Genomic DNA, 26,064 nt, shown 5'->3' on the forward strand with positions numbered 1-26,064 from the left:
ATTTTAAAAATTAACAATTAATATATGGTTTTAAAAACTGACTTAAAGTTAGAGATTAATATAGTTAGATATTACACCAAAATACTATTTTTAAAGAAGACTCATGCATTGGACTTATTTTTTTAAACCTTACCTTGTCTTGGAATCAATATTGTGCATTGGTTCCAAGGCAGAAGAGTGGTAAGGGCTAGGCAATGGGAGTTAAGTGACTTGCCCAGGGTCACATAACTAGGAGTGTGTAAGGCCAGATTTGAACCCAGGATCTCCTGTCTCTGGGCCTGGCTCTCAAACCGCTGAACCACCTAGCTGCCCCCATTGGACTTATTTTTAATAAATTAAAGCAAGATAAAAATGTTGACTCTTGTATTTAGTACCTATAATGTATACTGGAATTGTGTTTATGTTCTTGAAAATGTAGCATGTAAGTCCTATTCTAGAGCCTCATTCTGATACGGAGTTGTCCTTGGAATACTTGTAGAGTCCAAGCTCTGTCAGATTCTGTCAAGCTGGAATATTTTCTACCAGAGCCCCAGGAGAAGAATATCATGCCAGTCCTAGTGTAGCAAAGTTAGAGAGGCTTATAAACTGGTGATAAATTCTGGGGTTTAGAACACTCATGAAACAGTGTGCTAAGTCCTTGGAGCAGTCTCCTCCAGCTCGAGTGGATTGAGTACTCAAATTGAACAAAATCATCTTTCTTCTAAAATATTGAAGTATGAAGTACAGCACTAGAATAGGAATCTCTCAGTAAAAGTAAAGTTTTAGTCTTGGTATTGTATGTAAGCTTCTTGAGGCCAGAGGCTATTGCTTTTCTATATAAAGTGCTTAGTGCAGTGCCTACCATATGATAATACACAATTAATAAAGCCTTGTTGACTGACATACTAATTATATAGGATTCTCAAATTTTATAGAATGATAAATCATTAGGAAAATTTTTCAGTTTAATATATCTTAGTTAAATTTTTAAAAAATTAATTTACTCTTTTTTGATGACTCCTATTATATTCCCTCTTTGCTATACCTTATTATTTGTTATAAATTCTATACTTCTAAATTTTCACAGGTTTTGAATTCTCCAGAAAGGGGGATCGACATTCATAATTAAATTTCACATATTCACATAAAGGCTTATTGGCCCCTTCTAGTTTTCAATCATAAATCAGTTCTGCTATTGCATGAGATGTGTGACTCTACCTCCCTGTTGCCCCACTCACCATCGCTGTGATTACAAAACCAAAGTGTCCCTACTTAGCTACCTCTTCCCAAAGTGTTATTTCTCCCAATATAATATAAGCTTCTTGAGAGTAAGAATTGTCCTTGGCTTTTTAAATTTGAATCCCCTTTACATGGCACATAGTAAGTGCTTAATAAACCCTTAATCATCTGTTCTTTATATCAAGTTCTAAGAAGTTTTGAAAGTCATCCTTTAGTTACAAGATTATTTTTACTATTAATGAGATATAAAAATACTAGTTATCACAGTTTTTTTCTTTTTGAAATATTGGTCTAAGTTTTCTTGTATTTTTCTTTATATATTTGTCTTTAGTAATGGTTAGAATTTTTATGTCAGTAAGTGGTGATAAATTAATAATTTAATTTATTATAGACAGTATTTGGCAATTGTATTCAAAGATAAACCTCTGGAATTATGGGATATCAGAACCTGCACGCTCTTGAGAGAAATGTCAAAAAACTTTCCCACAGTAACTGCTTTGGTAAGTGATGTAATTCAGTTGTACAACTAACTAGGTGATTGAATTTTGATACAATTTATTTTCTTTAAATAAATTTATTTTCTTCTTGAGAATACTATGTAGTAGTAACACTATCTTCCCAATTATCTAGACCAGGGGTCGGCAACGTATGGCTCTCGAGCCATATCTGATTCCACCTCACAACCAGCCAGTCTGGGCAGAGCCCCAGGATGTGCCCCAGGGGGGCCTTCAGCCCATGCCCCAGATTCCAGCGCCTTCCGCCTCCATCCTCCTTCTTCCACACGCTTTTATGGCTCTCACGGCCAAAAAGGTTGCCGACCCCTGATCTAGGCTTTTGACCTAGTTATCTTAACTCCCTTGCTTTCATCTCCTCTGTATCTCTCTCCCTTCTCCTCAGCTCAGTATCAAATCTTCAAGACTTGTAGTTTCTGCTTTTGTAATATCTCTTGTATATGCCCCTTTCTCTCCTTAACACTATAGCCTGGTTCAGGACCTTATCTCCTTATGCCTGCAGTATTGCAATAATCAAATGATTGGTCTATCTGCCATAAATTGCTCCATACTCCAGTCCATTCTCCACTCATCTATAAAATTGATCTTCCTACAGCACAGGTCTGACCAGGCCATCCCTTACACACAATACTTCAGTGTCTTCCTGTTATCTCAAGGGTCAAATACAAAAATCTTGTATACAAATAAAACCCTTTATAACTTGCTCCCTTCCTATCCTTCTAGTTTTTTTTATACCTTACTTCCTAAACATGTTTTTTTTTCTATTAACTCTGGCTTCCTTGCTTTTTCAAACACACTACTGTATCCAGTCTTTAAGCATGTTTTCTTTTTGTCTTTTATGCTTAGAATTCTCTCTCTCATCTCTTTGTTTCCTTGTCTTCAAGTCTTGACTTACATTCCATCATCTGCAAGAAGGCTTTTCCAATCCTCATTCTTTCTGCCTTCCCTTCAAGATTATCTCCAGTTTTTCTTGTATAGATGAGTGTATATAGTTGTTTCTATGCTTTCTTCCCCATTAGACAACTCTTTGTGATTAAGGGTTTTATATTGTTTTCTATCCCTAACTGCTTAGCCCAGTGCCTGGTTCATAGTATATGCTTATTTGTTTATTATCAATGTTTATTGAAATGAATAAACAAATAAATGATTATAAAACTAAAGTAGAAACTTGCATTTTCCCAAAAAATAACAGTAATAAATAATTTTTCTCATTTAGGTATCATTTGTACATACTTGTTTGCATGCAGAGCTCTTCTAGTATCCTTGTAAATAAGAAAACACATTTCTCTCATTCAACTTCTTCCTTATAGGAGTGGTCACCATCTCACAATTTAAAGAGTTTAAGAAAAAAACAACTTGCTACCCGAGAAGCTATGGCCCGACAAACTGTAGTATCTGATGCAGAACTTAGTAGTGTAGAATCTTCTGTGATCAGGTATGATTCATTGGTCTCAGTTTTCATTTTTCCCTAATAAAGACATTATTTTATTTTTATTTATTTACTTTTTACTTTTTATTTTATTTTGAATATTGTCCCATAGTTACATATTTCATGTTCTTTCCCTCTCCCCCAAAACTCCCCACCCCCTGTGGCCAACGCACAATTCCACTGGGTTTTGCGTGTATCATTGATTAAGACCTAATTCCATATTATTGATAGTTGGACAAGAGTTATTGTTTAGCGAAAGACATTATTTTAAACAGTACAAGTGTATATACAGGAAAACATTTCACCATACATTTCAGTTACATACTTGATTTCATTTTAGGATATTATATTTAATTGGCAGATTTTTTCCTTTATTGCTTAATGCTTTCTTTAATCTGCATACTAATGTCAATTCATTAATGTAATTAATGAATTAAAAAATCTTCATATCCACTCTTTTCCTTAATCTTCACTGCTTTTGCTTACTATCAGAAATTTCAATGCAGTAATAAAGGTATAGGAGAAGAGATTTCAAATACATGTACACTAAACAAACTTTTGGGGAAAAGTCTTAATTTAAGAATGTGTTCATCTTATCATTATAATTATTGTGTTTGGAGTATTCATTAGTGCTTAAATTAGTGATTTACATTTTTTTTAATTGCAGTTAAGATCAGCATTGGCATTAAGTGATTGCCAATTTTGTTTGTTAAAGAGCTATATCCATCCATACATACATGTTTTTAAAGATACTTAAAATTAGTGGAGATAAAATATGATGAACAAAAGATGTTTGTTCATTATAAATTCAGATTTTCTCTTGGATTCAGTTTTTATTTAATGGTTATAAAAACAAATAAAAAACTTAAACGAAAAATAAATTGTTTTCTCCTTCATAAAGCCTGTAAAACTTCTTAGCCAGCCATATCGTAATAATATCATTTTTTATATAGTACTTTTAACTTTCCAAAGCTGTTTGATTTATCCCAATGGCCAGAGTAAGGAAATCAATTCTGGTATTTCAGAGGTGATGCCAAGAGAGTGCAGAAGGCTTAAAATGCTACAAATATGGACCTACAAAATACAAAAATACTTTACCATTAAAGGTTGACAAAGAATCATAATTTTTTGACTGTGGTAATCCATTGGTGTAAAATTTTGCCACTACGTACTACTCTTTTCCTGTTGATAATATATGGCTGTGAAGCATGGAACAACTGAATCTCAGAAATATCAAAAATTGCAGGTATTCCAGAGGCTTGTGGAAAAATGTGCAATAGGCATTAGTAAGCTATAGATCATTGCTAACAATAACTAGCATGCTAGAAGTAATGGGAGAGTGTCTGGAAAAGTGGTTATACCAGTTATAGAGTGAGAGTGATAGGAGATAACTTGGATGCTGCATTGATGCCTGAAACATTCAAAGAACCAGAAGGAAGTAGCATGCTCTGAGCAGATCTTTTGAGGATTGACCGAAGAAAGGTAATAGAGAAGAGTCATACGAGATGAGGTGACAAAGTTTTATAATCTGAACTGATGTCAGGAATAACTACATTAATGAAATAATGTATCTAAGACTACTTTTGGCTATCATCATGTATTTGAAAATCTCTTTTTAAAGTTATGCAATATTTCTTTCATACTTTAGTATTTCAGAAGGTACTTAATGTTATATAGCATATTCTTTTATGAGTGGCTATTCTTTCAAGAGAAACATGTCTGAATGTAACTACAAGAGTTACTTAGATAATAGTTTATTACCAAGCCATACTCTTAAGTCTTTTTGCCATGATGAAGTATCAGTAGGGTTTTAGTGGAAGATATATTCACCTATCTATCATATCCTATTTAAAGACACATATAGTTATATAATATAATATTTAAATATCTTGAATATTTTATGAAGTATATTTAGTATAGAATTATTTTTATTTAATAATTTCTTACTTTGCAGTTTCCTATATTTGTTATATTTAAAGTAAGCTAATGATAAATTTTAAAAAATAGAGTTAACAATATATTAAGTTATGTTTAAAGTAAGTTAATGATAAATTTAAAAAAAAAAGAGTTAACAATATATTAAGAAAACAGTAGGTGGGTGCAGTGTCAGGCCTGGAGTTAGAAAAATACATCTTCCTGAGTTCATATTCCAGCTTTAGATACTTACTAGCCATGTGACCCTAGGCAAGTCACAACTCAGTTTGCCTTCTTTCTTTTTTTTTTTTTTCTTTTTTTTTTAAGCCTTAACTTCTGTGTATTGGCTCCTTGGTGGAAGAGTGGTAAGGGTGGGCAATGGGGGTCAAGTGACTTGCCCAGGGTCACACAGCTGGGAAGTGTCTGAGGCCGGATTTGAACCTAGGACCTCCCGTCTCTAGGCCTGACTCTCAATCCACTGAGCTGCCCAGCTGCCCTGCCTTATTTTCTTCATTTGTAAAAATGAGCTGGAGAAGGAAATGGCAAACTACTGGAAATTTGCCAAGAAAACCCCCAAATAGAGTCACAGAGTATTATATGTATGAAAAGGACTGAACAATAAGATTAAACCTTGTATAATTTCACTTTCTTTTTTTTTTTTTTTTGATCCTTACAAGTTGAAGTATCTTTTGAAAAAGTTATATGATACAGGACACACTCACACCTATCCACTTATCTTTTTGGCAGACCTAACAATTCAGATAAAAGTCTCAGACTCAGTAAAGATTTCAGAAGATATTTAATCCAAGCCTTAATTTGAACAGAAATCAGTTGCTTCTCTGGTTATGTCCAGTAATTAAAGGTTATTAAGCTTTTCCTCAAAAATATCTAATGAGATATTTTCAAAACCTGTCAAATTAGATCCCAGTAATAATCAGTACAATGGTTTCTTTGTTTAGTCGTATGTTCAAATTATTTGAATGTCTTAGTACCTAGCTTTCCTTTCATAGTATAATTATTCCTTGGTAGTGACGATGGGATACTTGCTTTCAATATGACAGAATCATTTTTGAATTGTTTTTGACTTCAGATTTTGTCTTTTTTTTTTAACTTATTAACTGTTGGTATCACTTCATGGAAAATAATTACCTTTATTTTATTCTTTCTATCTCAAAGCTTGTTGCAGGAAGCAGAAAGCAAATCTGAGCTGAGCCAGAACATCTCTGCCCGGGAGCATTTTGTATTTACTGATACTGATGGGCAAGTTTATCATCTCACAGTAGAAGGCAACTCAGTAAAGGACAGTGCTCGAATTCCTCCAGATGTGAGTCAGACACTTGGTATTATTTTTCATTTCAATGTTACTCATTAATGGAGAATAGTTTCCAAAAGTACAAAAGTTCACTTAGTTTTATATCCAGTAAACAATTATAAATATAAAATTGAAAAGTTGCTTTAGAAAAATTCATTTTTAAAAAACTATCAATAAATGTTATCACAGAGGAGAAGCACACTTTCAAACAGTTAATAAACATTTATTAGGTCCCTTCTCTATGTCAAGTGCCATGCAAAGTGTTGAGGCTAAAAAGACGAAAATGAAATATCACCTGCCTGGGGCTCCATTCTGTTGGAGTAATTAACATAGGTAGATGCCAAATATAAATGAGATCATTTATGTTAAGGGGAAAAAAGAAACTAGAACCTGTGAAATTAGGAAAGGTCTTCTGTCCTTGATCGCTTTAAACTGAATTTTGGAGGGAAGTCCAGATTCTAAGAGGTAGAGATGAGGAGGGAGTAAATATATATATATCCATCAGCAACATTTAAGTTCTTACCTACTCTGTCCTAAATAATAATGCTAGGGGAAGGAGAAAACATAATGGACAGAGTTGCTTCTTAAACTCTTAAAGAGTTTAAAATGCAGTATTATTTCTGATAATAATGTCAAGTACCTTTGTGTTAAGAGTTTAGTATTTTTTCTCAATTTTTATTCCCTTTGGAATTGCTTTTTTATAACCTTGACAGCCCTTTACTTATGCCTGGTAAGGTCCTGATAAGCCAAGAGCTAATACTTGTTTTTACTTATGTTTTGCAAGCTATTCTTTTTAAAAAGATGCAATAAAATATCTTGTGAATTGAAGCAAAATGTGGTAATAAGTTTTAAAATGTAGGGGAAAATATACATATAAATATGCACATATATTTTACTATCTAAAATATCCCCTCAAAATAGGTGTTTAGAGATTGTTCAGTTTATTCTTATTTTTCTGATGTGAAAACTGAGCCCAAGAGATGAGAAGTGAATTGACCAAGATTTATTGGCCTCAGAACTGAAATGATAATTTTTGCCTGCTAGACCAGAGTTCTTTTCTACTCTACTACGAAGCTTTTATTCATTTAATAATATAATCTTATTTTTTCTAAATTTACCTTCACCCACATATTTAAATTTAGTTTTAGAAACTCCAGAAGAATTACTTATCCTGACACTATTTTCTATGTTAATTTTTTCATTTCACAAGCATTGAATAGTTTAATAGCCAATACAGTATTGACTAAATAGATTAATTTGCAATTAAAATATTTATCCATATTAAAATGAAGGCAGGGTATCAAAGTAGAAAGAGCACTGGTCTCAAAGTCAGATGACCTGTGTTCATATCACTATTTGTACTTATTTATGTTTTGGTGGTCAAGTCATTTAACTTCTATGGTCCTTAATTTCATCAGTTGTCAAAGGAGTGAGATAATATGTATGTGATGTATTTCCCAGGCTTTTGATGCCCTAAGCCTTGAAGCACTAGAGAAATGTGAATCATCATTCTGTACTCTCTTGCTTTTGGTTAATCATATTAGGACTGAGGAAATCACTCAAGTGACTTCCACTCAAATCATCATCAAAACAACAACTAATATATATATGTTTTTTATATATACATATATACATAGTATTTATTATGTGCCAGACTCTATGCTAACACTTTACCAATATTATCTCCTTTGATCATCACAACAATCCTTGGAGATCAGTGCTATTATTATCAGTGCTATTATTATCAGTGCTATGTTGTAATAAGGAAATTGAGGCAAATAGAGGTTAAGTGACTTAGCCAGGGACATACAGCTATGAACTCTCTGAGACCAGATTTGAACTCGTCTTCAATTTTACCATGCTTCCAATATTACCAAATTTGTTGAATTATTTACATAATTGAAAGAAAGGATAGAAGTCCCAAACTTTTTATTTGACAGTTTCCTCATGGGAGGAAACACATTTCAGATAGAAAAAAATCTAATGTTAAAAAAGGTAGATGAATAATTTCAATTTTAAGTTGGTTGCCTTTTGTAATTCATAGTTGTCCATTTAAGTAGTATAAAATAATTCTTGTTTTTTAACCCAAAAAGGAATCCCCAAAATACCATGTTAGTGACATTCCATAATTGTAGCCTCACTTTTCGTTTCCATGTTGCTTCATTGGAAACAAAGTTTTCTTTTAAAATGTTGAACCATTATATTACAGCAGTAAAAATTTAAATTTCTTTACATATCATCCATTCTTTCCATTTGAAATTCAGGTTGACTGCTCTGATAACAAAACTTTGCTTATTACTGTATCATCTCTCTTTGTGTAGGCCAGAAGTCAAGATATTCCAAAAGTTCCTCTGTTCTGTCTGCCAGATCGCCTAATTTCACAGATAGTAGCAGCTTTATCAAAGAATGACCAGCTTTTAAGGATCCAGCCTCTGATAGCTTTAGTAAATATTTTAGAGCAGCTATTTTGGGGGAAATGGGATGGAAATGTAATAAACAAGGCATGGAAAAGTAGTTTTAATTGATTATTTTTATTTCTCTGAGACCAAATGGAAATATTTTTCATTGAGTAAAGATGTAGAATTTAGAAAATGATTGCTTTTAAAAAGTAAAATTTTAATTACCAATCTTTAATATTTTTTTTCTTGGATTGAAACTTTTCCATCTTTGGTTTCAGTTTAGAACCTTAAACTAAAGCAATGTAGACCAAAATAAGGGGAAATTTTGGTATATTTTGAATAACACATAGAGAGAATACAGGTTATTCCTGCTATTATTTGAGGGCAGAGAGGAATATGAGAATATATAGTATTGAAAAATTGCAAAACAGGTATCTTCGATTTTGAACTTCGTATATTACAAATAGATGTTTGACAAAAAAATCATCAGGGATACTGAATGTTAGTTTTGTGTTAATTCTCCCAGGGCTATTTAAAAATGGTAAAGTTGACTTTTTTTCCACATCGACTAAACTAATTTGATTTACATTGTACTTGTTGCCTTTGTTCACTCCTTCATAGAGAAGTGTGGCTTGTCAGTAGAAGTTTATATCTACTAATTGATGTCAATAAGGTATAAAATAATACAATGAATATCTTAATATTTCAACTTGGGAAGCCTAAAAAAGATAACATTTGACACCTTAACTCATTTTCTCTTTTATTACTGAAAAACACATTTTAAAAAAAGCAAATTTTTAATTAGAAGTGAGGAAGCGGAAGCTAATTACTCTATAAAATATCAAGAAAATAAAGATAAACAAAAAGTAAAAGAAAATGTTAAATATTTCACAAGATAAACAACAGATTTGGAAAGTAGATCCAGAAGAGACAAGTTAAGAATTATTTCACTACCTAAAAACCACGAACAAAGAAAGAACCTAAATATCAGATTTTAAGAAATTGTCAAGAAAAATTGCCCAGATGTTCCAGAAACACAGGTAAAATAAAATTGAAAAAAATCTACTGACCACTTCCTGAAAAAGATCCCAAAAGGAAAACTCCCAGGAATATTACAGCCGAATTCCAAAGCTCCCAAATTAAAGAGAAAATATCTGAAGCAACCAGAAAGAAACCATTCAAATACCCTGGAACCACAGTCTCGATCACAAGTTTTAGCAGTTACCTCTTTAAAGGAGTAAAGGACTTATAATTTTGTATTTTGTAAGGCAAAAGAGCTGGAATCACAACAAAGAATAACCTACCCAGTAAAACTGAGTAAAATAGGTCAAGGAGAAAAATGAATCAGTAAAAAAATAGAAAACTTTCTGGCATTCCTGACAAAAAGACCAGAGCTGAATAGAAAAATTGACTTTCAATACAAGGCTCAAGAAAAGCATAAAAAGAGAAAAAGAAAATGTGAAAGAGCAGTCATAGAGGACTCAATAAAGTTAAACTGTTTACCTTTCTATATGAGAAGGTGATATATGTGTCTTCTAACAACTTAAAATAATTATGACAGAAGGATTCTACATAGAAGATGTGAGACTGAAACAAGTATGTTGGGATGATTTTAAGAAGAATGATCCCCCAGTAGAAGGGGGAAAGGAGAGGAAGAATGGGGGAAATAATTTGGCATTGAAGAGACTTGTTTGCAAGGAAAAGCTTTTACAGGAAAAGGGAAAATGATCAGAGAAATAGGGCAACACTTGAACCTCACAGCTAAATAGCTTCAAAAAGGGAAAATATGCACATGTATTTAATGAAGGGGACATGATAAAAGGGGGGATAGATAAAAGAAGAAGCCAATGGTCAGAAACAAACCAGTCTTTAGAGGAGGGACAAGCTAAAAGGAGAGAGAAGGATAAAGAAAATAGGATGGAAGGAAATGCACAATTAGTAATCTTAATCAATGTGAATGAGATGAACTCACCTATAAATTGGAAGTGGATACAGAATTGGATTAGAAGTTAGACTCCAGTATGTTGTTTAGAAGAAGCACACTTAAAACAGATATATACAGAGTTTTAAAATAAGGGGCTAGAGTAGCTGAAGTAAAAAAGGCAGGAATGGCAATTATAATCTCATATAGCAAAAGCAGATCTAATTAAAAAGGATAAACAAGGAAACTACTTCTTGTTAAAAAGAACCATGGGCAATGAAGCAGTATCTAAACATAGATGTATTAAGTGGAATAGCATCCAGATTCTTAAAGGAAATGTTAAATGAATTGCAGAAGGAAATAGAAAGTAAAATTATACTAGTAGAGAACCTCACCTTTCCCCTTTCAGAGCTATATAATTCTAACTACAAAGTAAATAAAGAAGTCAAGGATATGAATAGAATCTTAGAAAAGTTAGAGATGACAGGCCTATTGAGAAAACTGAATGGGAATAGAAAGGAGTATACCTTTTTTTCATCTGTACATTGCACCACCACTAAATTTGACCAGGTATTAGGGCATTAAAAACCTCACAACCAAATGCAGAAAACCAGCAATATTAAGTGCATTCTTTTCAGATCATGGTGAAATAAAAATTACATTTAATAAAGGCCCATGGAAGCAAAGATTATAAATTGATTGTAAACAAAATAATCTAATCCTAAGGAATAAATGAGTCAGAGATTAAATCTTATAGTCCAGTGATTCCCAAAGTGGGCTCTACCACCCCCTAGTCGGTGCTGCAGCGATCCAGGGGGGTGGTGATGGCCATAGATGCATTTATCTTTCCTATTAATTGCTATTAAAATTTAAAAATATTAATTTCCAGGGGGCTAAGTAATATTTTTTCTGGAAAGGGGGCAGTAGGCCAAAAAAGTTTGTGAACCAGTGTAGTCAATCATTTAATTAAAGAGAAGGATGAGACAGCATTCTAAAATTTGTGAGATGCAGCCAAAGCAGTATTTAGAGGAAAATTTATATCTCTTAAAAGTCTACATCAATAAATGAGAGAAATTGGGGATCAATGATTGGATATATAACTAAAAAAACTGAAAAAAGAACAAACTAAAAATCCCTAATTAAACACTAAAATGGAAATTCTGAAAATTGAAGGGGAGATTAATAAAATTGAATGTAAGAAAACCATTGAAATAACGAAATTTAGGGATGGTTTTATGAAAAAAAATTAATTTGATTTTTAAAAAGAAAGAAGAAAACCAAATTACTGATATAAAAAATGAAAAGGGTGAGCGAACCACCAAAGCAAAGGAAATTAAAAGAATTATTAGGGGTTATTTTGTGTTGATTATATACCGATAAAGCTGATAAGGTATATGGGATGGTTGAATATTTACAAAAATATAAACTGTCCAGATTAGCAGAAGAGCAAATGAAATACTTAAATAACCCTATTTTAGTAAAAAAAAAAAAATTGGGCAAGCTATTAATGAGCACCCTAAGGAAAAATCCCCAGAACTAGATGAATTTCTAATTTCCACCAAACATTTGATTAACAGTGTGAATTCCAGTACCATACAAACTAGATGCAAGAGTAAGATGGGTATAATTAAAAAGGATTTGCACAAACAAAACTAATACACCTAAAATTAGAAGGAAAACAAAACTAGAGGGGAAATTCATAGTAAAATTTTCTCTAATAAAGACCTTATTGCTCAAATATATATATGGAACTGAGGCAGATTTGTAAAAAATACAAGCCATTTCCCAAGTAATAAATGGTCAAAGAATATGAACAGACAGTTTTCAGAAGAAAAATTCAATGCTCTGCATAGTCACATGAAAAAAAATGTTCTAATTCACTACAGATTAGAGAAATGCACATTAAAACACCCGAGATACTCCCACAACTGTCAGATTAACTAACATGACAGAAAAGGAAAATGACAATGTTGGAGAAGTGTAAACTTTGGGAAACTGATAACATTGTTGGTGGAATAGTGAACTAGTTCAGCTATTCTGGAGAATAATTTAGAACTTGGTCAATTTATCTCCTTTGCCTCAGCAATATAACTACTAGATTTGTGTCCCATAAAGATCAAAGAAAAGGGAAAAGGGCCTATTTGTACAAAAACATTTATAGCAGCTCTTTTTGCGGCAGCAAAGAATTGGAAATCATTGAGATGCTCATCAGTTCTGGAATAGTTAAACAACTTGTGGCATATGATTGTGATGGAATGCTATTGTGATAAAAGAAGTGACAAGTAGTATGAATTCATAAAAACCTGAGAAAGCTTTTATGAACTGAAGCAAAATTAAATGAGCAGATGCAGAAGAATATTGTACACAGTAATAGCAAGATCAATTGTGAAAAACTTAGATAATTCCAAAAGATGCAAAATGCTATCCACCTCTGGAGAGAGAGCTGGGAGACTCTGAATGCAGAATGAAGCATCCTTTTTTTTACTTCTTTTTGTTTTTGTTTTGCAAAAAAACATATAAAAATGTTTTCCATAACTTAATTTGTATAGTTGATGTTGAATTGTTTATTTTCTCAGAGGGGAGAGGGGCAGAAAAAAAGAGTACTTGGAATTCAAATTTCTTTAAAATGAGTGTCAAAATTTGCTTAATATGTAATTGGGAAATATTTAATGAAATAAAAATAATTTTTAAAAAGCCAATTCTTTGTTATATATTAATATATTTAGGGAAACTAAAAAAGACATCTAGGAATGATAATTTGCCAAATTACTCAGAGCTCCATTTTTAAAAAATATGGCCTTCTAAATTCTTGGACTGAATATTTCAGCATAATAAATATTTTAAGGTAGCTTTTTTGTGTGCTCACTGAATGCTGCTAGATTTTCCTTCACCCACAACTGGGAGTACTGTGTAGATCTCCTTGTAGAGAGATATTGGCAAACCACTTGTTACCATGAAAATTTGGGAAGACTTTTCTATATTTTAAAAGATATGTCAAAACACTAGTTTTGCTTAGGCTAAATGTCTCCCTTTTGTTAGATGAGCTTTTTATACTCCTTTAAAAATTATTGAATGGAAAAGGTATTATTTAGCATATTTGTTAACACTAATCCATTAATAAAGTTATTGAAACAACTTTTGCTTTTTAAAAATTTATTTGGTTTCTTACTCATTTAAGAAGCTCATTTGAGATTTAGCTGAAAAAAATTTTAGTGCACAAATCTCTATCTAGATTATCTTGCAAAAATATTAGATAGCAGCTCAATGGAAGATGTGACTCCACCAAATTTTTTATTTTTTGTTGTCTAGATTTTCTTTATACTTATAAAACCTGTTTTTAAGTTTCCTTTAGTATGGATTCTATTTTAACTTTTTATTATTGTGTCAATCACATTTAATGAATAGTTATGCTTTTATAAATAATAAAGGTGGCAAATCTGGCTTTGTAATAGAGTTCTTCCTGGTGAAATTTTTTGTTTCTTTTCCTCAATCCTTCTTAATGGAAATCCCTTTATTTCTTTAAACTTATATTCTAGATAAAATGATCTTTTAGTGTTTCTTTGCCTTTGGAATTTGTAAGCTATGTAGATTTTTAATAGTTGAAGCCAATTCTTTGAGGAATTTCATTATTCTAGGTATGGTTTCCATTGCTATGTAAAAACATCTTAATTTTATTAAATGATTTTTAAACTATATATAATCTTTATAGTATATTATTATCTTTAAGTTTTCAAAAAATTCCCTTGTGATTATTTCTGCAAATGTGATATTTCTTCATTGTTTTTTTTTCCCTAGGGAAGCATGGGTAGTATTACATGCATTGCTTGGAAAGGTGATACACTGGTTCTTGGTGATGTGGATGGAAACCTAAATTTTTGGGATTTGAAAGCCAGAGTGTCTAGGTATTTATATTTGTTAATAGTATAGTATATTCATGGATATATAGAAATTAACTTTTAAATTTGCATAATAAGTATAGACTACTTTTTATTTTCATTTTGTTGTATGTGTGACGAATTGTTAATCTTATTTTAATGTATTCATGAATACATAGTAACTTTTACATTTGTATAATAGATATAGAAATTTTCATTTTGTAATTTGAATTATTTGTCCTACAAATAGAGACTAACTTTGCATCTTTTTCACAACTGCTTGTCCACCAATGACATGGAGATGAGTTAATAATCCCTTAACATCGTTTTTGAGAATATCTCAGATCAGAAATTGTAGAAAGAAGAGATGATATTTTACAGAAAGGAATGTTCATGAAGTTAACTAAAATTATAGTCTGATAAAGAAAGAGAAGTAGAAGTAGATCAATGGGAAAGAATTAGAAATAGGTCAAAGGTAGACTTAGTAACTGGATTTAATTGCTATTTTATGCTGATAATTTTTTTAAGCATATAGGTCAGTTTTTGGAAATCTAATAAATTCAGTTGATTGTGCTTATTTTGCCAGAGGAATACCAACACACCGAAGTTGGGTGAGAAAGATCCGTTTTGCCCCTGGTAAAGGAAACCAGAAATTAATAGCTATGTATAATGATGGTGCTGAAGTCTGGGATACTAAAGAAGTAAGCAAGTGTTTTGTGATATTTTCATCTCCAAACTTGTGTGTTAAGGTCTTATTTAGCAAAATTAAAATATAAATCAAATAATCTATATATTATTTACTTATACTAATAGACTTTAAAAAAAGGAATTTAAAAAAAGTAATCATTGATTAGAGTTGTGATGTTTATCAGAGGTATTCAAAATTTTTATTGTCTTTCACCTTTTAAAAACATTGATTTTGGGGGGGGACACTAATGCACTGCTAGTGGAGTTGTAAATTGATACAACCATTCTGGAAGGCATTTTGGAATTATGCCCAAAGGGCTTTAAAAGAATGCATGCCCTTTGATCCAGCTATACCACTACTAGGTTTGTATCCCAAAGAGATCTTTTTAAAAATTGGAAAGATTTGTTTGTACAAAATATTTATAGCTGCACTTTTTGTGTTGACAAAAAAATTGGAAAATGAGAGGATGTCCCTCCATTGGGGAATGGCTGAACAACTTGTGGTATATGATGATGGTGATGGAATACTATTATGCTGAAAGGAATGATGAATTGAAGGACTTCTATAATGACTAGAAAGACCTAAATGAACTGATGTGGAGTGAAATGAGCAGAAACAGGAGAACATTTTACACAGTAACTGAAACATTGTAGGACAATAAAATGTAATTGACTTTGCTACTAAAAGCAATGCAATGACCCAGGGCAATTCTGAGGGACTTATGAGAATTAATGTTATCCACATCCAGAGAAAGAACTGTGGAAATAGAAATCCAGAAAAAAAAAACATATGATTTATCATTTGTTTATACAGGTATATGATTTGGGGTTTTGGTTTTAAAAGATTGCTCTATTACTGTAAACACGTGCCTTTTTCAAGATCTATTTATTTTTATGTTTTTTACATTTTTGTACTTTCGGTTGATGACTTCGGTGTTTAAAATGGTTTCCAAGGGTAGTGTGACTAGGATTCTGTATAAATGGAGATTTTGAAACTTGGACTGCATCCCCCATAAATCCCTTAGTATTTCCCAAAATTCCCTTTAATCTCTCCTGAGCTTCCACATTTGCGTGGTCACGTTTGTATATAGTTTGCTCTAACTCCTCCCTCTTTCTTTTTTGCTCTGGCAAGTGGACTAAATAGCTAGGTCTCTTTTATTAGTTTATTATTAATAAAACTTTATTAAATATAATATTTAGTTCTTTGCATATTAATTTTAATCTCTACAATTCTTAAGTATAAGAAGATCATGATGTACCTTACTGAGAAAATACTGGTATTAGGTGAGCTTCATTCAGGCATGAGTTATAGTATTATTCGTTGTGAGTTTAATATTAATGATTCAACAATATGGTATATCCAGGAAAAGAAAGAGAAAATTTTCCAATCTGTATGTGAGGCTGCTCTGGAAAGTAAATGGTGGGACCAGAGGCTCACAGGGACCTTACCTTATATTTACCATAGGAATGGTGGTTCAGTATTTCCTAGTACATTGTTTGTGGTGATGTTATAGGACAAAACTCATGTGAATGACAAGAATTGACTGTGGTTATGTAAGTATGTATGTTTGTATAGAGCACATTTATATACATAATTCATATATACACAAATGCATATACATATACATATACAAAATACACATGTATATATGTCTATATGTAGATATCTACAGAAAGTTATTTAATATATGTATGAAGATATAAATACAACTCTGTTAATATCTACATATAGAAAAAACCATATTGATTTTAAAGTTTGTTTTTTAACTCTAGATATGACATATTGTCAATACTTCTCTTTTATTACTGTCAATCATTGGTTTTGAATTGCATCCTGTCTGCGAATGAAAGAATACCAAAAGATCAGATAATTTTAAACTTATATTGTGTAATTTGCAAAAGATACTATCTTTGTTTGCTTTTTCTAAAACAGTTGATCCAGTATACACATCTTCCATCTTACTGAGGGTGACAATTGCATTCACTTTTCAAGGTTCAGATGGTGAGCAGTTTAAGAAGTGGAAGAAATGTCACTTTCCGAATATTGGATGTGGACTGGTGTACATCAGATAAAGTGATCTTGGCATCAGATGATGGATGTATCCGAGTCCTAGAGATGTCAATGAAATCAGCATGCTTTAGAATGGATGAACAAGAATTAACAGGTATGTAGGAGGAGCCAAGTTGCAGTTTATAGAGCTAATATACTTTAATGACTTCTCCTTTTTGCCTTAGGCTACAATCTTTTAGGAAGAAGGTTGTTTTTTATTTTTGAGGTATATTGATTGATCTCTATACTGTTTTTAGAAGCACTTAATTCAGATTAATGTATTGATGTCAAAATTAAACTATAGTGTTTTTATCTTTGAGTTAACTTTAACCCTTTAAACTGTAAACTCCAAGAAATTCTATATAGCAGATATTTTAGCTGTCTCTTATTTGAAGTGTATTGCCCACAAAAGTTGTAAGACATTTACATTAATAAAAATGGCTCTTTCTCAATGTAAGAAAGTACTCAAGTGTTTACAAATTTAGTGTTAATGTTTGAACTAGGTGACAACCAAAGTCCGTATTGTAACCATCATTCTGTGATGATTGGCATTTTAAATATTGGTACTGGAAATCATTAAAAAGACACTTTAGTAGTTATGCTATTATGCATCATAAATTAGTAGCTGCCTCAAATTATTTTACTGATTTTAGTGATTTCTTACTTTTTTGCAATTACTTTGCAATATATTTGGTATTTATAAGGTAACAACAATTATGCAGATTGTTGTTACTATATAAATTGTTCTCCTAGATCAGTTCACTTCTACATTAGCTCATAAAAGTCTGCAGTTTTTTCTGAAATCAGCCCCTTCATCATTTCCTACTGCCCAGTCATATTCTGTTACATACATATGATATTCATTTAGCCATTCCACAACTCATGGTCACCAATTTGTTTTACAACCCTTTGTTGTTTTTGTTGTTCATTTGTTTCAGTTATGTTTGATTTTTCATGACCCCATTTGGAATTTTCTTGGCACAGATTCTAGAATGGTTTGCCATTTCCTTCTCCATCTCATTTTGTAGATGAGGAAACTGAAGCAAACAGAGTTAAGGGACTTGCCCAGAGTCACACATCTATTAAACGTTTTGAGGCCATATTCAAACGCAGGAACATGAGTCTTCCTGACTTTAGGCCTGGTACTGTATCCATTGTGCCACTTGTTCCCACTAGCAAGTCTTTATTTGACATGTAGTATTTTATTTGTTGTTGTTTAGTTGTGTCTAACCCTTCTTGAACCTTTTTGGGGTTTTCTTGGTAATGTACTTGGTATTTATACAGTAACAACAATTTTAAGTATTGTTGTTACTTTATCTTCATAGACCAGTTTACTTCACTCTATATCATCTTCTAAGCCTTTTTGGGTTTTTCTGAAATCATCCCTTTCATCATTTCCTACAGCATCTCTCTTGACAAATATCCAGGAGTGGTTTGCCCTTTCCTTCTCTTGCTCATTTGATAAATGAGGAAACTGAGGCAGACAGGATTAAATGACTTACCCACAGTCACACAGCTAGGAAATCTCTGAGGCTGGATTTCATCTCAGATCTTCCTGACTGCAAACCTAGTGCTGTATATATTGGGCATCCTAGTTTTCCCTTTTCCTAGTTCTTTGCTACTGTAAAGTTCTTGTACATATGGCTCCTTGTCTTCTTTTATAGCCCTACTCTTAGTATCCCTGCCTCAACGGAGATGCAAAGTTCAGTTTTAATCATTATTCCAAATTGTTTTCCAAAGTGGCTTGACTAATTCATAACTCTTATCAACTAGGCATTATTGTACCTATCTTCCCAAAGTACCTAAAAATTGTCATTTTCCTTTTTTATCAACCTTGCCATTCTTATGATTATAAGTAGTTTTTATTTGCCTTTCTTTAATCATTAGTGATTTGGAGTATTCCTTTTTCATATGACTTGATAGAATCGATTTTCTCCTCTAAAAACTATCCTTTCACATCATTTGACCATTTTTCAATTGGGGAATGCCTCTTATTCTTATAAATCTGAATCAGTTCCTTATGACTTAGAAGCAAGACTTTATTAAACTTGATGTGAAGATTTTTTTCCCCTACTTTTCAGTTTACCTTCTAATTTTAGCTGATTGATTCAGTTAAAAAAACTTTAATTTTATATAATCAAGATTTTGATCATCTCTATCCTTTGGTCATGAAATTTTTCCTTATCTATAGATGTGACAATAGGTAATTACTTTCTCCTTTAATTTAAGTCATGTACTTTATATATGTCATGTACTGATTTAGAGCTTTTTTTTTCTTAAGACCCTTACCTTCTGTCTTAGAATCAATACTAGATTTTGGTTCTAAGGCAGAAGAGTGGTAAGGGCTAGGCATTGGGGGTTAAGTGACTTGCCCAGGGTCACACAGCTAGGAAGTATCTGAGGCCAGATTTGAACCCAGGACCTCCTGTCTATGGGCCTGACTCTCAGGCCATTGAGCCACCCAGCTGCCCCCCCTAGAGGTTTTCTTACTATAGAGTGAGATTGTCTGCCAGATTGCTTTATGGTTTTACTAGAAGTTTTTGGCAATTACTGAATTCTTACCCTAGTTAGCAAGTGTTCTGGGGTTTATCAAACGATAGGTTATTCTGCTTGTTTGCTTCTGTACACTAATTCTGTTCCACTGATTAACTCCTATTTCTTAACCAGCATCAAATCACTTTGATGATTACAGCTTTGTTGTATATTTTGAAAAATTGTTTTGCTAGGCTCTCTTCCTTCTTACCTTTTTTCATTATTTCCCTTGAGATTCTTGACTTTTTCTTCTTCCAGATGAATTTTGTTTTTATTTTCTTCTAGCTCTGAAAAGTAATCTTTTGGGTAGTTTGTTTGATATTGCAATGAAGCAGTAAATCAATTTAGGAAATATTGTCATTTTTATTATATTGGTTTTACCTACCCACAAGCAATTAATATTTATCTCAATTTTTCCAATCCTGTCTCCATAACCTAAAATCTAGCTATTCCTTCCAGGTTTATATCATTTGTAAACCTGATAAATATTCCACCTATACTTTTCCCCAATTATTTGATAAAAATGTCAACTAGTACAAGACCAGTCATAGATTCTGAGGCATTCCACTAGGAATCTTTTTCATAGGAGAATTTTGTATCCTCTCATTGAGTTAGTTCAGAATCTTTGTAACTGGATTAGATCTTCTAGCCCATGTTGAATAAATTTTGTCCATAAAACTGTCATAAGAGTCCATAGAAGATACTTTGCTGATCTCTTTATGTCTTCAGCATTTCCCTTATTTTCCAGTGTGTATCAAAAAGAAAATGACATTAGGTGTCATCACTTCCATCTGTGTGTTCATTGCCTCTTTCTTTTAGGATGCTTACTAACCACCCATTAAAATAGACTTTTGCTAGAAGTCATAGTTGAATTCACTGCCTTATTTTGCAGATCTTATTCTTTCCCCATTTTGAAAATCAAGTTGTTGCCTGTTTCCGGACCTGTGTTATACATTCCTGTTCTTCACCATTTTTCAAGATCACTGATAGTGGCTTAACAGTTGTATCTTCTAGTTCATTTCATATCTTGGAGTATCATTTGTCTCAACCTCATAAATTGAATTTATTGAACCTTGCTCTTCTCTTATCATCTCCTTATTTATCTTACATGAAATTGATATTTTCAGAGCACATCAGAGTATGTCCTCCTTCTGCTCAAGAAACTTCAGTGGTACTCTTTTCCTCCAGAATAAAATATAAACATCTTTTTGACATTTAAATTTCTTAAACTCTGACTTCACAATATTTTAGGCCAGTTTCATATTGTTCTTCATTTCTTTGTTTTACTCAAACTGTCCTCCATACTATCCCCTGCATGGCATTTCTATGCTTCTAACTTATCATCTCCCAATACCTAGAATATGCTTCCTGATCATAACCACTTCTTGGAATTCCTCTCTCACGCCAAGGTTCAACTCAAGTGCCTGAAACATTTTTGATTTTCCTCCTTGTGTAATGTAATGTCCCTTCTCCCACCTCTAAATTACTTTTTATTCATTTTGTATTTGCTTCTATATATGTTGTTCCCCCAAGTCGAATTTAAGCTCCTTGAAGGCATGGACTTGGTTGGCCCCTTGTCTTATGCTAAATGTTGAATTGAATTGTCCTTTGAGTCAAGTTCCATTTATGATGCTGCTGATGCTGCTGCTGCTGCTGCTGCTGCTGCTGCTGACAACAGCAATACCTTACATTTGTAGAGCACTTTGCTTATAGCCATGTGAGCAATTAAGTTTGTTATTTTAATGTCTTGAATTAAAATTAAAATCTAAAGTTATAAAAAGAAATGTACAAAACTACAATTTTCAGTTGGTTTTAGTTAGTTGCCAGATGTACCAAGGAAAAAGAGATTTTTAAAGTCTAATCTTAATGTCTAAAAAAATATGTCTATACAATTTTCATTTCAAATTTGAATTGAAAAACTCCAAGCCCAAAACAATTTGTACTTGTTATCAGGCAACTATGAAATGGGAGCTCATCATATTAACTCATATGTATTGTCACATTTTAACATTTGAAATACTGCCAAGCTTGAGATTACATTTCTCTTTTAAAGTTTTCCTAATTTAAAAATACATTTCCACCTAAGCTGTTTTTGAAATTATTTAGTCATACAGCCTCAGTGACCTCCTCCTCCATACCAAAAAAATTTAAAGTGGAGTGTGCACAACCCACACAGTGTTTGAAAACCAGTACAATACCTAGCAAATTGTTAAGGATAAAAAATTGCTAGTGTTATTTAAAATAATTGGGTGACATTTCTATACTTTTAACCCAAAATTCATGTTTTGTTTATTCTTGGATAATTAAAGGCCCATAGCAATTCACTGTTGACCATTTCTGTGTTTACAAGTCAGAAGTAAGTATACTTTGGAATGAATTTGGGGGAATTTTATATTTGCATCAGAGGCATTGGTGCATATTCTTTTGAAAATTATTTGTAAAATAATAAGAAACTAAAATATAAGAAAGTTGAAGCTGTTGATATTTTTCTTTCCAGATGAAGATACCTTCTTTGATCCTGATTTTCCCATAGAAAAGGGCAATAAAGTCCAAGGGGAATCATTGTTTAATACCTTGGTACTGGACATTAGAATAGAATTTTATCAAATAATCTCCAAAAGTCATTACTGGCTATGAAAAATAGCTACCTTTTAAACACTTAAAAGCTATTTTAATCCCCCACCCCATTTTAAGCTATGGATATGAAGAAAACATGATTTTTAGACTTATGTGAGGGTTGTTTACTATCAGTTTTCACAAACAGTTTTCACAAACATTGACTTGGCTTCAAAAAGTATTAAGCCATAACATTTTCCTCACTGGCAATGATAATTTATTGGAATAAGGATTTCTGAAAAGACATTTGAAGTAACCACATAAACTTTTCTTTTTTGAAATTGCCTCTTTTTCTTACTTTCATTTGGAACTTATCTTCTACCTATTTCTGATTGCAAGGTTACATTCTCCTCTGACCTGTATTTTTTTGGCAGTTGCTTCCACTTTTGGCTGGTGGAATAGTTATTGTTATCCTTTGCTTTAAGCACCTGATCTGTTATAGGCTTTCAACATTCCCAAGTTCATTTTAGGATTTTCAATAAATTACAGAAGATTAGTATAGAATGGGAATGATATAGACCCCTTTTTATTTTAGTTATTTCCTAACTTGGATAAACTCTCATAGATAAATATATCCAGATGTTGGTTATTTCTTTACTTTCTTTTTTTTTATATATATATATATAATCTCTATACTTGAAAAGGAAAGTTTTTCCTGAAAAGGCTGTTTTTCTTTGGGGGCATGGGATTGTTAGGAAGGAGGCTATCACTTTCATTTTATCTCAGTAATATGCCATCAGTAATATTTTACTTTGGAGAAATAAGAGTTATTTTATTTGGAAAGAAAACATTTCTTATGTTTTTTTTGTTTTTGTTTTTGTTTTTGTTTTAATTTTAAACCCTTAACTTCTGTGTATTAGCTCCTAGGCAGAAGAGTGGTAAAGGTAGGCAATGGGGGTCAAGTGACTTGCCCAGGGTCACACAGCTGGGAAGTGTTAGAGGCCAGACTTGAATCTAGGACCTCCCATCTCTAGGCCTGGCTCTCAATCCACTGAGCCACCCAGCTGCCCCCAGGTTGTTTGTTTTTTTTTGTTTTGTTTTGTTTTTTAACAGTTAACAGTATTATATTTTATAGACTTCATAAACATTAGCATGGAAGAAACTGGATATTTCTTTTCAAAAATCATAATTTTTTCATTTTAATACTTCTTATTAAGAATGTAATCTGGAGGCAGCTGGGTAGCTCAGTGGATTGAGAGCCAGGTCTAGAGATGGGAGGTCCTAGGTTCAAATCTGGCCTCAGCCACTTCTCAGCTGTGTGACCCTGGGCAAGTCACTTGACCCCCCATTGCCTACCCTTATCACTCTTCTGCCTTGGAGCCAATACACAGTACTGACTCCAAGACAGAAAGTAAGGGTTTAAAAAAAAAAAGAATATAATCTCATTTTTCTTTTTTATCATGTAGTACCTATTGTCCATCTATCCATTAAGATAAGTGCATGGTATATGTAATTCTTTCTCTGAGCAGTACCAAGGTATTATTTTTCCTCATGTAGAATGCCATGCCCCATTTCAAAACACTGCCTGATTTACTATTATCATCTACTGCCATCTCTTGTCTCTGGAAACATATAACAATATTCATCCATATATCAATGTTTCATTGATAGCTATGTTAGTATTTAAGTCAATGTTTTATATTGAGTTTCCTGCTAGATATGTCTTGGTGCTATCTTAGATCTGAATTATTTCTTGAGATCTAAAAAGTCAATGAATGTATAAAGATGCACAGGATAATGAGATATATCAATATTTGGAACAACTTTTTTAAAAAATAATATAGATGGAACTACTTTATTTTCAGTTCAGTTACTAGTCTAAATATCCTGAGTAACAATTCTAGCTAACTTTGTATAAGAATAGTTTTAAAAAATATTAGGTTATAATACTTATATTTTGCTTTTCAGATATATTTAAAGATATAGCCAACATGTTGTATAATTTTTTTTTGTTTCATTTTTTAATTTGCATTTCTTTTTTTTAAGTTTTTATTTTGAATATTTTCCCATATTTACATATTTCATGTTCTTTCCCTCTCCCCCAAATCCCTCTAGCTTACTAATCTAATTAGCCGATGGGCAATTCCACTGGGTTTTACATGCATCATTGATCAAGACCTAATTCCATATTATTGATAGTTGGACTAGAGTTATTCTTTAGTGTCTACCTTCCCAATAATATCCCCATCAGCCCATGTGTTCAAGCAGTTGTTTTTCTTATGTGTTTCCTCTCCTGCAGTTCTTCCTCTGAATGTGGGTAGCATCTTTACCATAAATCCCTCAGAATTGTCCTGGGTCATTGTATTGCTGCTGGTACAGAAGTCCATTACATTTGATTTTACCATAGTGTATCAGTCTCTGTGTACAATGTTCTTCTGGCTCTGCTCCTTTCGCTCTGCATCAATTCCTGGAGGTCTTTCCAGTTCACATGGAATATATGAATGGATAATCAGGAATTGAGAGAATTCTGGGATGCCTGGAGGAGGGAAGACATTAAGGATACATGAATTAAAGTCTTCTGATATTTGAAAGTTTATCATGTGCCAGAAGTATTAACTATAAAGTATAGGTTCTTCTGGGTAGAAATTTTTACCAGAAGGGTAAAGTTGGCTTTGTTACTAGAAAAAGTCTGAAAGAGCAGTGAGCTTCACATCATTTAAAGTGTTCAAGTAGGTTCTAGGCAACCATATTATCTGTATTGTAGACATATTTAATGCATTGAATAGAAGATTGAATATGCTATGACTTTTTAACTGCTTTTTATGGCAGGTTTCATACCTGAAAAAATTGCTGGAAATCAAAACATCATAAATCAGACCTTGCTTTTCCTTGGTTATAATTAAAATATTTTAGAAATGGACAGGACCTCAGATACCTTATCTACCCCTGTCATTTTATCAACTGAGGAAACTGAGCCCTAGAGCAGTTTTGTCTTAGTAGGAATATGTTCTTTGAGAACTTGATATCCATCTTTTTTATAGAATAAAATAAACATTGTATTGAATATCTTAATTTACATAACTTTTTAAGATTTACGAAGTAATATACATTTTTATTTGATTTCATTTGTCAATATTTTGATTGGCTATTAACTAATAATATGCCTATAATACCTTGTAGCATAAGATTTTCTAAGGCACAGAATTCAATTCAGCAAATTTTCATTAAGCATTAATTATTATTATTATTATTATTATTATTATTATTATTATTATTATTAATACCCTTACCTTCCATCTTGGAGCCAATACTGTGTATTGACTCCAAGACAGAAGAGTGGTAAGGGTAGGCAATGGAGGTAAAGTGAGTTGCCCAGGGTCACACAGCTGGGAAGTGGCTGAGGCCAGATTTGAACCTAGGACCGTCTCTAGGCCTGGTTCTCAATCCACTGAGCTACCAGCTGCCCCCAAGCATTTATTATTTTGAAGTTTTGTAGTAGATGCTGATAATACAAAATCAAAAACAAAATGGTCTTTGACTATAAGGAGTAAATATTTTCCTAAGAAAATACAACTTGTACCTTTCACATATACATGTAAGAGTTAGAGGAGAGGAGCACCAACAACTGAAAGGAATAAAGGAAGTTATAATTAAGAAGA

At 32.4% G+C, this 26,064-nt stretch overlaps 1 protein-coding gene across 1 annotated transcript in view; it reads left to right on the top strand.

The window, feature by feature from the left end:
- The window catches only part of WDR11 (WD repeat domain 11), an 86,264-nt gene that overhangs the window by 43,198 nt on the left and 17,002 nt on the right, over positions 1-26,064 (top strand). Inside the window, exons 14-19 of the mRNA XM_044665634.1 lie at positions 1,610-1,718; positions 3,041-3,165; positions 6,250-6,397; positions 14,501-14,607; positions 15,167-15,281; positions 17,261-17,432. Of these exons, the coding sequence (XP_044521569.1) occupies positions 1,610-1,718; positions 3,041-3,165; positions 6,250-6,397; positions 14,501-14,607; positions 15,167-15,281; positions 17,261-17,432 (776 nt within the window). The remainder of the gene's footprint in view (positions 1-1,609; positions 1,719-3,040; positions 3,166-6,249; positions 6,398-14,500; positions 14,608-15,166; positions 15,282-17,260; positions 17,433-26,064) is intronic.

Source organism: Gracilinanus agilis, chromosome 2 (genome assembly GCF_016433145.1).
Source record: "Gracilinanus agilis isolate LMUSP501 chromosome 2, AgileGrace, whole genome shotgun sequence".
NCBI classification, from domain to species: Eukaryota; Metazoa; Chordata; class Mammalia; order Didelphimorphia; family Didelphidae; genus Gracilinanus; species Gracilinanus agilis.